The sequence below is a fragment of the Schistocerca serialis genome, chromosome 3, assembly GCF_023864345.2.
Source record: "Schistocerca serialis cubense isolate TAMUIC-IGC-003099 chromosome 3, iqSchSeri2.2, whole genome shotgun sequence".
In the NCBI taxonomy this organism is placed as follows: Eukaryota; Metazoa; Arthropoda; class Insecta; order Orthoptera; family Acrididae; genus Schistocerca; species Schistocerca serialis.
Window position 1 is genome coordinate 995,779,098 of NC_064640.1, and position 15,385 is coordinate 995,794,482.

The window sequence follows — 15,385 nt, forward strand, 5'->3', positions numbered from 1 at the left end:
AATACTGACACTACGACTTACCTTAGGAGAAAGATTAAGGAAAGGGAAACCTATGTTTCTAGTATTTACAATTTGTACGGAAACCAGATGGCAGTTATACGAGTCGAGGGGCATGAACGGGTAGCAGTGGTTGGGAAGTGAGGGAGACATTGTTGTAGCCTCTCCCCAATGTTATTTAATCTGTATATTGAGCAAGCAGTAAAGGAAACAAAAGAAAAATTCAGAGTAGGTATTAAAATTCATGGAGAAGAAATAAAAACTTTGAAGTTCGCCGAGGACATTGTAATTCTGTCAGAGACAGCAAAGGACTTGGAAGAGCAGTTTAACGGAATGGACAGGGTCTTGAAAGGAGGATATAAGATGAACATCAACAAAAGCAAAACGAGGATAATGGAATGTAGTCGAATTAAATCGGGTGATGCTGAGGGAATTAGATTAGGAAAGAAGACACTTAAAGTAGTAAAGGAGTTTTGCTATTTAGGGAGCAAAATAACTGATGATGGTCGAAGTAGAGAGGATATAAAATTTAGACTGGCAATGACAAGGAAAGCATTTCTGAAGAGAAATTTGTTAGCATTAAGTATAGATTTAAGTGTCAGGAAATCATTTCTGAAAGTATGTGTATGGAGTGTAGCCATGTATGGAAGTGAAACATGGACGATAAATAGTTTGGACACGAAGAGAATGGAAGCTTTCGAAATGTGGTGCTACAGAAGAATGCTGAAGATTAGACGGGTAGATAACTTAACTAATGAGAGGTATTGAATAGAATCGGGGAGAAGAGGAGTTTGTGGCACAACTTGACAAGAAGAAGGGACCAGTTGGTAGGGCATGTTCTGAGGCATGAAGGGATCACAAATTTAGCGTTGGAGGGCAGCGTGGAGGATAAAAATTGTTGAGGGAGACCAAGAGATGAATACATTAAGCAGATTCAGAAGGATGTAGGTTGCAGTAAGTACTGGGAGATGAAGAAGCTTGCACAGGATAGAGTAGCATGGAGAGCTGAATCAAACCAGTCTCAGGACTGAAGACCACAACAACAACATACTACGAGAGTTAAATAAATATGTCAAGGCAGTTGTATCAGCCTCATCGTCAGTCTGATGAGGATTTAACAGCAAATAAGGAGTAAGACTAGTTAATCATTAACTGGTATTTCACGCCTGAAATAAACAGTAAATACCAAAGGTAAATCTCAGTACATGCAGAATAAAAGTAAAAAGGTACAGAATCTGATCGGAAATGAAACTGCAAATGCCACTGGTGTAAAACAGCAAATTGAACTATCCACTAAAAGTAAGCTGTGTAAAATCTGTGCTGACTATACACATTTGGTGACTGAACTGATAGGCAAGATGCAGGAATCAAATCATGGCGTACACACTCAAATTTTAAACCTGCCACCTACTAGCTGAGCTATCAGAGATTTTACCTTCTCTATACAGTACTAAACAATAGCAAAACAGATTACCAGATGTCACATTTGTGTACCAGCAGAATATGAGTGCATTTTCACTACACCTCCACTTCATTGAGGCTTTTTAGGGCCTACTTTTCAGGTCATGAAATGCTTAGCAGTAGCAAATATGAACCACCTGCAGCTGTATAATGGAATGACAACAATGAGAATCTGTGCCAGACTGGGACTCAAACCCAGATTTCCCGCTTTACACAAGCTGTCCCTTTAACCCATTCAGTTATCCAAGCACAGCTCCTGGCCTGACTCAAACTTTCATATGTAATTGTCCATGTGTCATACTTGTACTCATACATAGTCCCATACAGGGGAGACATTTTTTTGAGTCACGGGCCCAGTATCAGATGGTAGTATGAGAGTGCAGTGCCCATGTAGCGAAGAACCATGATGTAATATTCCTTCGAACATGTATTACATCATACTTCATAACACATGCACTGCAATTTTGCACTTCAATTTTGCACTTTTTATGTGGTTTTGAGCATGGTCTTTCAAACAAAAATTGTTTAATACTGTTTACAGAAAATACCTTTTCGGTAAAAGAGAGCTAAAGTGCCAATTTTGGCTTGTTTTCAAAAAATAGTGAACTTGGCACTACTTGTACACAACTGAAAATCAGTAGGAGAAAGAAATTTTCTGTTTTAAGATCTTGTGTTATTAAGTTATTAAATGCAAATTTTTAAGATTTATCACACTCTTACTTCTGGAGATATAAAGAGCTAAAACTCATTATTTCAAGTGGCTGCTTTTTGGCTGAATTTGCTTCAAATTATACATATGAAAATGCTCGTGGCATTATTCCACTTAAGAGAGCACACAAAGTTGTTAAGAAAATACTGTCACAGATATGTCTCAAAGATGCTGAACACTCAAGGGTACACTGTTGAACGCCATGCTGCAGTGTCTAACAAATAACTACATCTCCGCAAGTACTAAATTGGCAATTGCGAAAACTTTACCTAAGCTTATTGGGACCACGAGCAAATGTTTGCGCAAAATTTCATCAAAATCCATGATGGTCAAGTGGGAACCTCTAGACCACTTGGCACAGAGTGATGCATGCACAAACTTACAATGCTCTACTATCTCAGGATCAAATTAAAAGGATTCGAATAGGCTGCCAACTCCCCTACAAGGACATGTCTTATCACATTGTGTTAATAAAGAAAGCAATATTAATATATCTGAACAGATGGGAGAAGCTAGTGTCACTTGAATCTTGTGCAGAAGTGCCACAAAAATAATGTGTCACTTGAGGTGACCACAAAAGTCAACATCAGTTGACACAATAAGCCAGAAGTGACCCTAGCTTCTCCCATGTGAAAGTGGACATCTAAAATCGCGACAAAAATAAATAAATAAAAATAGAAACAGCTCAATACCTCTTCCATGCAACAAATAACTGTCAAATTATCAATGCTGCTTGTTTCATGGGCAGCAATTTAATCTGTACCCCTAGGTTTCTAACTCACCACACACTGGGGAAATCTTAATTTTATCTTCCATTTTTCAATCATACTGAAGTACAAAATTTAAGAAAATCACTCCTGAGAGAGAGTGCTCTTAATACGTAAAGAACATCCAACATCACAGAACAAACTTCTGCTATATTAATAAGAAACCCACAAAATGTGTTATAAATGTTAAAATGAAAATAGAACAATAGCATACACCAGGACATGAACTTAATTCATTTAACTCCACCATTCCATGCCTCTAACCACAAAACCACCGGAAACACAAACTCTCAATAATATTGTCATCTTAGGATATACTGAAGGCTTATATCATCAAGCTGTCATTATGTGACATTCAGTTATAACAAATCTTAACATGAGTGACACGTTTGTGATAAATTTGCCTTTAAGTGGTATACTGTCACAATGTTAAACTACTAAATTTAAACGACAAAATATGATTAAATTCAATACGGTATTTCCAAAGTTGACGTTTGTTCCTCACTATTGACTTTTATGGTCACATCTACATCTACACCTACATTTATACTCCGCAAGCCACCCAACGGTGTGTGGCAGAGGGCACTTTACGTGCCACTGTCATTACCTCCCTTTTCTGTTCCAGTCTCGTATGGTTCGCGGGAAGAACGACTGTCTGAAAACCTCCGTGCGCTCTCGAATCTCTCTAATTTTATATTCGTGATCTCCTTGGGAGGTATAAGTAGGGGGAAGCAATATATTCGATACCTCATCCAGAAACGCACCCTCTCGAAACCTGGCGAGCAAGCTACACCTCTTGCAGAGTCTGCCACTTGAGTTTGCTAAACATCTCCGTAATGCTATCACGGTTACCAAATAACACTGTGACGAAACGCGCCGCTCTTCTTTGGATCTTCTCTATCTCCTCCGTCAACCCGATCTGGTACGGATCCCACACTGATGAGCAATACTCAAGTATAGGTCAAACGAGTGTTTTGTAAGCCACCTCCTTTGTTGATGGACTACATTTTCTAAGGACTCTCCCAATGAATCTCAACCTGGTACCAACCTTACCAACAATTAATTTTATATGATCATTCCACTTCAAATCGTTCCGCACACATACTCCCAGATATTTTACAGAAGTAACTGCTACCAGTGTTTGTTCCGCTATCATATAATCATACAATAAAGGATCCTTCTTTCTATGTATTCGCAATACATTACATTTGTCTATGTTAAGAGTCAGTTGCCACTCCCTGCACCAAGTGCCTATCCGCTGTAGATCTTCCTGCATTTCGCTACAATTTGCTAATGCTGCAATTTCTCTGTATACTACAGCATCATCTGCAAAAAGCCGAATGGAACTTCTGACACTATCTACTAGGTCATTTATATATATTGTGAAAAGCAATGGTCCCATAACACTCCCCTGTGGCATGCCAGAGGTTACTTTAACGTCTGCAGTCAAGTGACAAGACATTTTTACATCATATGCGAGTGCAGGCTCTCTCGGCGAATTTCATATATTAAGTCTTTACGGGTTGTCAGCCGAGTAGCATCGTCGTCTCGTAGCAACGTTTCGATGGAATGTGTCTCCATCACCTTTGCCTGAAGATGATGGAGACGCATTCCATCGAAACGTTGCTACAAGACGACAATGCTACTTGGCTGACAACCCGTAAAGACTTCATATATATTTTTACATCACTTCTGCGTAAGTTTTGAGTGAATCTAGGTTCTCTCTTGAAGACCTATCTGAACTGCACCAAATACTCCACTGCCACCACAGCCAAATGATTAGCGTTGCTGCCTTCAGTGAGTGAGGATCCAGGTTCGAGTTCCAGTACCACCTCAGATCTTTTCTGAGACAGAGAGGACTGTGTCCACTCAGTTTCGTCATTACAGTACAAGAGCTGCGTGAATAAAGCAGCAGCATCACCAGGATTCATATACTGGCAATAAAGGCTGGATCGGAAGCATGATGATCACATGTCCCACAATTATAGACCACTCCTCACACTGCCTAAAAGACCTATTTACATGATCAAACTTCGCCAAATTCCCTTTCATGACAGTTCACTAAAATACAAAGAAACAGAAAGCATACATTCTTTTTTTATTTTATTTCTTTCATGCTTGTGTGTTCTGCAAAGAATACTGATATCACTCTGTCTTCCTGCGTAATATATGGCTGGGAAAGATGCAACACTCCCACTATTTTTGCAATTGTCAGTGTCTTAATTTAATCCCTGATCATAGTATCTGCGAATCTGCTGGTAATTAAAATTTCCCTTGAACCTAGTATGTTTGACACACACATCAAACAAAACTACACATAGCCTGCCGAGGTGGGAGGGAAGGGATGTGGTGGGGAGGTTGTGGGGATGTGGAAACACACACTGAAAGTGGTGAGTGCAGCACTGCATTGAGCCAAGTGAAAGGCAAGCAAGTGAACTGAATCAGGTACTGTGCCTTTTCCAGCCTTTTTTATGCAAAATGTAAAAAATGTCCTCCAGAACAGAAAATTCCCTGAGGTTTCCCAATTTTCCAGGGTGCTGGACACCCTGTAAGTTCTTTGATGTTACTAAACTTGCTGGATAACAAGGTAAAGTAATTGCCAGTTTTCTTCTGTAATTTCATATTACTGAAATCTGACATCAAATAATGAAAGTTAATTAAATTTGTAAGTGGTATGATGTATTTCATTGCTTGGTAGGCTTGTGAGATGTAGCATGGTTGAGCTACAATTACTTCTGCTGGGACTGGAAGGTTTCAAGATGTCTACTGATAGTCCTCTCACTGTGGTATTCCCATGTCTACATGTCAGTATACTGCTCTGGAAGGAAAATGCAAATTCATTGTGCCATGTATCAGTGGATAGAATTATTTCAGTTTATGTTCTACCTTAATAGCACTGCGTATTTTCTGTAGTTCCGTAGCCAGAATCCTCATTTCTGGCATAGCACGAGACATCATTCTGTCTAGTTCCTGCATATTCTCTGTAACTGTAGATAGTCTTTGCTGGCATTCCCTCATTTTTCTTTCAAGTTCTTCCACAGTGTCTTGTGTAACAGTGGTTGCACGCACAGCGACTTTTTGGCCTATTCGACCTTTCCGTACTCCACGACCTCCTCCAATCATTGCACCTGTTAAACCAAAATAGCTGAGTTAACTTCACTCTTCTTCCTCTGAATATTTTGCAAGAAAAATCATTTTAAACAAGAAGCACTGAATAACAAAGTATTTATGGTTATAAACTAGATAAATCAAAATTGACCAAAAATATTACGAACTCCTTAAAGTATGCTGTTTTACCTGAGTAACAAATGCTATGGCCCTTCTTACATCCCCCCCCCCCCCCCCCTTGTACACCACTATATTTTTCACATGCAAATACTCACACATGAATTGAGAGGCCAATCTAACTTCATAAACCACACTTAAACATTGCAGTTGGGGACAGTGTTAACCACAATGTCAATGAAAATATGCATCAAGCACTATCTCACTTGGAGGCTGGTGGAAATATTCAGCTATCACATCAATGAATTGACCACCTCTCAATTAGCTGAAAAAACTAAATTGGGATGACTTAATGGACATCTGATTTTGTGTCCCCCATTAATATTTCGTATTTTGTTAAAGCAACCAAGGTAACTCAGTCTAAAGTCTCATATCTGCTTCCAAATGACCACTGATATTACTTGGTACATTATCTGATTTGGTGAAATCTGTTCAATTACAATCTCTGGTGGAGTGCAAAGTCAGTTTCATCAATTCCTGTTTCCCTTACAAAGTCTCTCACTGGAGGCAAAGCTTTCATTTGCGAATAATATTCAGTAAACCAGAAGTCACCCCATAACTAGCTGCATGATCTAATTAACAGATCTGAGGAAACCAAGGACATGACGCAGTTAGTAAAGAATAAAGATGATGGACAAAACAACATGTATCTATAAAAAATGTTTATTGATTACTTATATCAGCAGTAAATTTATTTCACGGTGTAACTAGTTTTAACCAAAGCGAACAGTCTACATATCTATGTAGTTGTGTAAGCAACCTATCATGCCCATACAGGAACTACAGATCAGTAATCATACTGTAAAGAGAAGGTCAACTGACGTAGCAAAATGATGTAGAAATTTTGATTATCAAAATAGTTGCTGAAATTTCTTGTGACAAATATCTTGCCAACATTGAACATACAATTTCATTAATTATTCACTTAAACAAGCATATTAATCTACTGATTATCACAAATCTTTGCATTGCCAAGCAAAGAATACCCAATGGGATGAATGCATGAAAGCATGTCTTGTCATGACATTTGTCAATTTTTTTTACAAATGTTTATTTGTATTAAAATACTGATTGCTACACACACACACACACACACACACACACACACACACACACACACACACACACACACACACAGGTGAGCTCAATTCTTAAAGAAATCAAAGCTGTATTTATTTCTAACATTTGATAATACACACCTGAGGCTTCAACAATGTTTCCCTGTAGTGTAACCACTCTAAAACGACGACCTCCTGAAAAAGAAATTCTTGATGCCTGCGCCACATTATCTGCAACAAGGGTATCACGAAGGGCAAAGTAAAAAGCCACCCGAATTCTTTCATCCTCTAATTTGACCAAATCCACAATGCGTGGGGCATTTTCAGGTCTGAAAACAAAACATCAGTTATTATGCAATTACAAACTGAAGTAGTAGATATTGTAATTTTATGAAGATAAAAAATGTTGCATTTAGATTGTGGCAAATTTCACAATTCATCCTATTACAACATATTGCATGACAAGTACCTTCAATCACAATATCAATACCCATGCATTTATGAAAATTGCTTTTATTGGACTCATCAAAATATAAACTCAAATTTTCAGTGATTGTGAAGGAGCACATATGCCAAATTGTGAACAAAGAATAAATAAATTCTACCTCTCCATAAATGCTTCAATGCAGAGTACATATTGCAGGTCATTCCAAGAGCAGCACTAACTGTTTAGTAATATAAGTCTTTTCACCATGAGAAGACCAGCACGAGTACACATTTTGGAAGGATGCAAATAATTAGCATGTGTGGCGAGATTTTTGAACAATGGTACTGATTCTCAATATGGAATAATGTCAAATTTGACGTCTAAACGAATGGAGGCCTAGGGTTGAAACCAGTGTGGTTAAATAAAAAATGAAGACATCTCAAATGACTAAAGAAACACACAGTTTTCAATTGAGAGTCGGCACAAAATGACTCCAACTTACTTGCTGGTTTTAAGCTTTTATGTAAATGCACTACACACCTTTCCCCCATGATGCACTATCATTTTCACAGCCTACTCATGTATTCCAGATTTTTTAATCCAGCATCTTTTACAGAATAACTGTACACCTAATAAGAAACTTCATTTCCTTCCTCTGCTGTCATGTAGATATTCAAATTTTGATCACCACCACATTGAATTTTTCCTGCCACATTTAAATACCATAATCTTTTACACTTAAACACTCTGGAAGTCCATATTACCACTTTCCTACAAGCGCACACATTTATCACAAAAAACAATGGCAGCAAGTCAATTGCCAAGACACTTTATATCACTATGTTCTATATTTTCACAGCAAAATAAGACACCACTATACTCTTGTAATATGACTTAGTGAAGTTCCTGTTGTGATCACGACCAGAGGCTGATTTGTCATGGAATAATGTAGGTTTTCCACAGGATAAGAAGTTGAACGTTTCATACGTACCATACAAAAACACAGCAGCAAATTAAACTACAAACAGTTACAAGACTGTCTTTATACTATTGTGTCTGATATAGCAGGCAAAAAACCAAATTCTCTGCTTACAAGTGATAAATTCCTTAATTATCAGAGCAACCAAACTATTTAGCTTGAATCTCATTTGCTTATGGTCCCTAGTGGTTTAAACTGATTCATGTACTACACATTGAGGCTACACAAACCTAATAAATGTGAGGCGTTCACTGAATATCATACTGAACTATTTTTAATGTCAGCATTCATTATTTTGACTCAAATGGTGCAATTAATTAATGTCTGTGCCCAGATGGTGAATTATTATCACAGTCAATGTTTCAGTTGTGCTTTCTAAATACTCATGTACAACTGATGGTAAAACAAAGAACTTTCACTCTGAATATAAATATTCAGTATTAGGCAAACCAGTAAATACAAACGTTTTTGGTGGGTTTTCACAAGCCGAACGAAATTTCTCTTGGTGTTCAAGGGCAATGAAAGCAGCCTGTCCAACTTTGGACTGACGTAACAGCTCAATGCACTTCTGAGCTGTTCGCACTGTATCAACAACAATATGGTCCAGTTGACCACAAGCTGTTGAAATTGCCACATCATATTTCTTGTCTATGGCACCAAGATCTCCCTGCAAAAGACAACAAGTACACCTGATATTTATAAAAATATTGTCATTGTGGATAACAATTACAGAGAGTAAAACAGGACTACATACCAGCCTTCCAAAAAGGCCAGGGACAAATCCTTTTGCTTTGCACTGCATCAAATGATCAACAACCTTATTATTTGAGTGTAACATACTCATTGCAGAATGCGCTTCATCTAATTTCATTCTCAGAACACGCAGTTCCTCTGAACATTTTCTCTCTTCGTGTTCCAATTGCTCTCGTTCAGTGCGAGTCTGCATCATCTGCTTCTCCATGGCTGGCAATTTCTGCAATATTTGCTTTTCTTCCCTGCAAAGAAGTTGGTTTTGTAAAGCAGTGACAAAGACTGACAACAACTACTCAACATTTTTCAATTAGTAGGGCCATAAAAATCAGTTTCAGTTTCTTTGATACTCTGAACTAGTAGTTACTTGCCTCAACAGTCCTTGTGCTCATTAACCAAATTACCAAAACTTTGACCACTTTATCTACAAATCAGAAAAGAATGTTCCTGCAGTTATAAATGAAGACGAATTTTACTTCAAGATGTAGACCAATTATTTTTAACCCTTTAACTGCTCTGGACGTGTTAACACGTGCACTTTTGTACCTGTCCCTGTGTGCTCTGAACGCGTTTACGCATACCACCAGTCCTACCCGGTACTCTAAACGTGTCTACGCGTAGACACGTTCAGAGTACCAGGTACGACGACTGGTGGCGCATGTGAACATGTTCAGAGCACACAGGGACAGGTACAAAGGTGCGCACTTTAACTCATCCAGAGCAGTTAAACAGTTAAAATTCAAGTCACTTGTGCTCTCTTCACTGAAAGGGCTACACAAACAACTTATGGGGATTACTACTATCAAAATATTGAATTTGGTTTGAGAATGCCCAATAGTGCTCCTATCCACTGTTTCCATTGATTAAACGGATTGTATTATAGGTGGAAGGCAAGCATAAGTTTCTTTGAAGCACATTTGTTACCAGATTACTATAATTTCTGCTATTATTATTATTATTATTATTATTACACCTAAATACAAAGTTAATTTTGTACCTTAATACCTTATAATCTAGAAGAATTTTATTTCTTGCCAGTTACTATAATCCATTAATATATTATGTTCTCAGCAATCATGCTCTCTATATGTACTTACATTTTTGTTCCACTGTATGTCCACCCAATGTAATAAGATTATGTCTGCATGGAATGCACACGAAATGCCAAAAACTAAAAATTAAATTTAAGAACTGTCATAACCGTTTGCAAAGAAAATGGGCCATGACCAATCAACCTGGATTTATTAACTAACTGTCAGCTTTTTAGTCTGAAAATACAATCCTGTTTCAAATCTGATGTGTGCTGGAAGATATAAAAACCAGTATTCTAACAAAAAGAACCCAAGCGAGTATACCAATATTTTTTACAAGAATACATAATTAATATGACTGTTTAAAATTAAAAAACTTAAATGTTCAATTTTGATAAGTCTGTTTAAAAAAATAATTAACATGCATATCAAACAATGCAAGCTCAAACAATGCATTTTGTGTGCAAATACGCAAATTACCATAAATTCGAATTTTTCAATATTGCCATGTTACCTACATTACCCACGAATGTTATAGTTGTCCTACTGTACCTAAATAAAAACAATTTTAGGACACAAGAAAGTAATCTTCAATATTTCTGCCAATACGTATCTTTTTAATGTTCAAATATAAGCATTAATTCTACAAATAGTTGTATGCTACAGTTTCCCTTTGAACTGAAAATACGTCAACAGATATATTCTGTTCATGGGACAAACTCACATCTGCCATCATATCTGATATACTTCATTTACTAATTCAGCTCAATTTTGGATGGTTGTCAAGATACACACGTGCCTGATCCCAACAAATACTGCTTTTTTTTTCATTCAATTGTACATGTTGCACATAATTTGAATCATTCACCGAAGTACAAAGTTTGTGAGCATACCTTTTGGCGTATATTCTTGAGAGAGAGACTGAAAACCTAGTTTAAGCAAGATGGTATAGTTTTCCATATGCTGGTACTAAAAGATAGCAAAAGAATGATGCAGGTAATAGTCACAAAATCAAACCACAAGGGAAATAATGCTTTATGACAAACTTACTCTTCCAATTGAAATATCGATCAGAACCATCATTTGGTTATCTGCCTTAACCCTCCACAGTTCTCTGTCCCCCACTTTCCTCTTCATTCTTTGCTACCCTCCTTGCAGTCTACTGGTGAAATACAGCACATATATTATTCTGCCCTGCCTTCTCTACCCAAGAATAAAACTTTCAACTGCCTCTACTAGAAAGTAATCTCTTCTCAAATAAAGTCCTATCCAGTTTAGCTTCCAATTCTTCATTGTCATCAACTCCTCCATTCTTCACCATATCCACATTTCACAAGCATCAATTCTCCTCTCATCCTACCTTCTCAATGTCCATGTCTTTGCTACATACAAGGACACACTCCATATCAAACATTTCACTAGTTGCATCCTCAGTTCTGTATTCAGACCACTAGCTAACAGTCTTTTCTGATTTTGAAATGCCTCTTTCATCAGCAGCATCCTGACAGCTCCTGCTCAAAATGCCAATATTCCCCATTCCAAGTTACCATATACTTGAATCCTGTCATCTGTTCTGTCGTTTCTGGCCCTAATTTACTGTGTATTGTGTATTAAACTGGGGACCTAGAAACGACAGAGGCTTCGTCCTGCCGTAGCCCTCAGTGGTTCACAACTCCACAAGACGCCACACCTCACCGCAGCCCCACACCGAACCCAGGATTATTGTGTGGTTCGGCCCCTAGTGGAAATCAAGGAACATAGCATCAAACCGAGCACCACTGTCTATGGTGCTCTGTATCTTGAGGACAAACAGAAAGAGATTTCTATTTGCAGAACCCATGTTGATTTTTATACAGGAGATTTTTGATCTCAAAGATCATCACAATGTGTGAGCATAGGAACAAGTCCATAATTCTACAACAGACTGATTTCAGCACTGTAGGTCTATAATTGTGCAAGTCTGTTCAATTCCCTTTTTGAAAGTGGAAATTATTCACACTTTCTTCCAATAGCTAGGTAGTTTTCATTGCTCTAGTGACATATGAGAGACTATGGCCAGAAGGGTAGCAAATTGCCTATTCACTGTTGACTGTATTCATTTATTTTCTACCAAGCGATCACTTGTCATGACATCCACCAACTTGGCATTTGCGTGACAACTGAAAGGCGGAACTGTAATATGGTCTTCCATTGTGAAAAAAATCTCTGAACAGCGAATTCCATATTTTCAACTTCTGTCAATGGTTTCAGTGGAAGTATGGTCTCCGAGTTACTTAATAGATGATTTTGATTCATTTAATGACTTTAGATTAGATCAAAAATTAAAATTTTTAGTCAGACGATTTGATAAAATTTTAATTTGAAGTTCATTAAATGCTTTTTGCATCATAATCCTCAAGCTCACTCTGGCTTCATTCAGCTTCTGTTTGTCTACCAGTATTGGATTTGTCTTAAATCCAAGAGGAAGCTCACTTTGCTTTTGCTGTTACAGAACCTCCATCGGTCTTTTCCATCCCTCTAAACACTACTTGGCACATACTAAATGCAAGGCATATTTTACAATGCTTCTGGGTTTTGGTGATTTGTGTTCTACATCTTTGTCCTTAGAACTGAATATTTGATGATTATTTTGATATGCTCCAATTGTCCCCTGTCACTCTTGCTAGCCTAAAACACTATCCCATCTTTATTAATATTCCTTGTAATGCCTGTAGTCACGAATGCTATCACAGCCCTACGATCACTGATTCCCTCCTTTGTGTTAAGTCATTAGGAAAGTTCAGGCCTGTTAGTTACTCGGCAGTGTAAAGACATTCTACAGATAGATATATAGATACATACATACATATTCTACACACCACTGTATGGTTATGGTGGAGAGCACCATGTACAATTACTGGTCACTTACTTTCCTATTCCTCTTGCAAATAGAGCAAGGGAAAAAATACTATCTATATGCCTTCGTACGAGCCCTTATTTCTCGAATCTTTTAATCATGAAAGGTAGGAGGGCAACAGAAGGATTGTTTCACATTCAGCTGCAAATACCTCTGTTCTGCATTTTCTCAACAGTGTTTCACCAAAAGAACGGTGTCTTTCCCCCAGGGATTGCCATTTCAGTTCATGAAGCACCTCTGTAACACTCGTGCATTGATCGATGTTAAGAAATAAAGCAGCATACCTCTGATTTGCTCCCAAGCCTTCCTTTAATCTGACTGCTGGGGACTGCAAACACTTGAGTACAAGCAGTACTCAAGAATCTGTCTCCAGTGTTCTATACACAGTCTCCTTTGTAGATGAGTTACACTTCCCTAAAACTCTCCAAATAACCCTAGGTCTACTATTAGCCTTCCTTACTACCAACCTTATGTGCCTGTTGCATTTCATATCACTTTGCAATGTTACATCTAAATATTTAATCAACCAGTATCCAGCAACACATCACTAACACTATTCAAACATTACAAGATTGTTTTTCCTACTAATCTGCATTAACTTACATCTTTCTACATTTAGAGCAAGCTGCTATTCATCACAACTAATTGAAATTTGTCCGAAGTCATCCTGTATCCTTCTACAGTCACTAACAGTACTTTCCTGTATACTACAGTGCCATCAGCGAACAGCTGCAGCTGCAGCTTGATCCTTACCATAGCCATCAAACCCTTCATGTGGGTGGGCGGGACAAGAATGGTCCTATCACACTTACCTGGAACACTTCTGATACCCTTGTCTCTGATGAACACTCACTGTCGAGGACAAGGTATGTTGCCCATACGTGTTGGTTCTATAACTATGTGCTCATAGTAGTATTTAGACAAGACATACAGAATAATCTCACACAAATCGCTTTCTGTGGCACCAGTTTTAATTGTGACACTCCCATTCTATAGATAACAAGTTGAAGTAGTCCCTATTAGTCATATTTTCCAATTCATCTCTGAAGTGCCCTGAAACCAATTTCTGGCACAAACGATCTAAAACGCATCCTATTACCATTTTTTGACTCGCCTTTGATGCTTACCTTTACACAAGCTATTTCACATACAGGATCTGCAATAACCTGAACAAATAAATATGCTACCATCTATGACATCTAACGTACCCTTGGGATATTCTAATCTGAATTTGGGATTTCGTTGCTATTCACTTCCAGTTTCAACCAACTCCGAGTATTATTTGGGCATAATTACCTTTAATTAGCAGTACCAATTCTAGGACCTTACTATGGATGCTGCTACAGTTCAGAAACATTATGGTAATATTTTGTATTTCCAATCTCAGAGGACAAACATTCTGAGAATAATGTGGCATATCTATCTTCGATTTCAGCATGAAAAGTCATCACTGATTGCAAAGAGGGGTTCTTCTACCCTAAAAAAACTCTTCTGCATGGTACAAGTACTCTGCTACCCAAGTAGCCACTTCCCGACCTATTAAGGGGAGCCCTACAATTCTCTACCCGACACTGTAAGTTGAAAAATTTACAACCAGTATCATCACAGAATTGTCTCAGCCTCTGGTTTAGACCTCCCACTGTGTTCCAAAGCAGAGGACCAGAACTAACTTTGGGTAAGATGGTACAAATAGTGAGCCGAGCTAACAACCAGCATGTAATGCTAGAAGCCTTCACTAATTCAGCCAAATGCTGAAAGGAAGCAAGGATGGTCTCAAAACTCATGCAGCAGGCATTGTTCATGCCAATATGAGTCACATTTTGCAGCCAGTTGTATTCAGTGTGTTCAAAACCATCTCTAATTAGATATCCCAACAAGTACACTGAGTGCACATGCATTCTTTTCTGATCTGTTCACTATTGCCCTCAGGGGCTCCGTTGCCTGCCTGACAGAGTTCTCAATGACCAGCAAACCCACCTCTGATTGTCCAGACTTAGGAATATTTGATACTGTCCCAACAGATGA

General features: G+C 38.1%; 1 protein-coding gene across 1 annotated transcript in view; it reads right to left on the minus strand.

The window, feature by feature from the left end:
- The window catches only part of LOC126471446 (structural maintenance of chromosomes protein 4-like), a 252,910-nt gene that overhangs the window by 103,116 nt on the left and 134,409 nt on the right, over nucleotides 1–15,385 (minus strand). Inside the window, exons 10-13 of the mRNA XM_050099628.1 lie at nucleotides 9,438–9,678; nucleotides 9,148–9,350; nucleotides 7,419–7,606; nucleotides 5,821–6,062 (exon numbers count right to left, since the gene is read on the minus strand). Coding sequence (XP_049955585.1) covers nucleotides 5,821–6,062; nucleotides 7,419–7,606; nucleotides 9,148–9,350; nucleotides 9,438–9,678 — 874 coding nt within the window. The remainder of the gene's footprint in view (nucleotides 1–5,820; nucleotides 6,063–7,418; nucleotides 7,607–9,147; nucleotides 9,351–9,437; nucleotides 9,679–15,385) is intronic.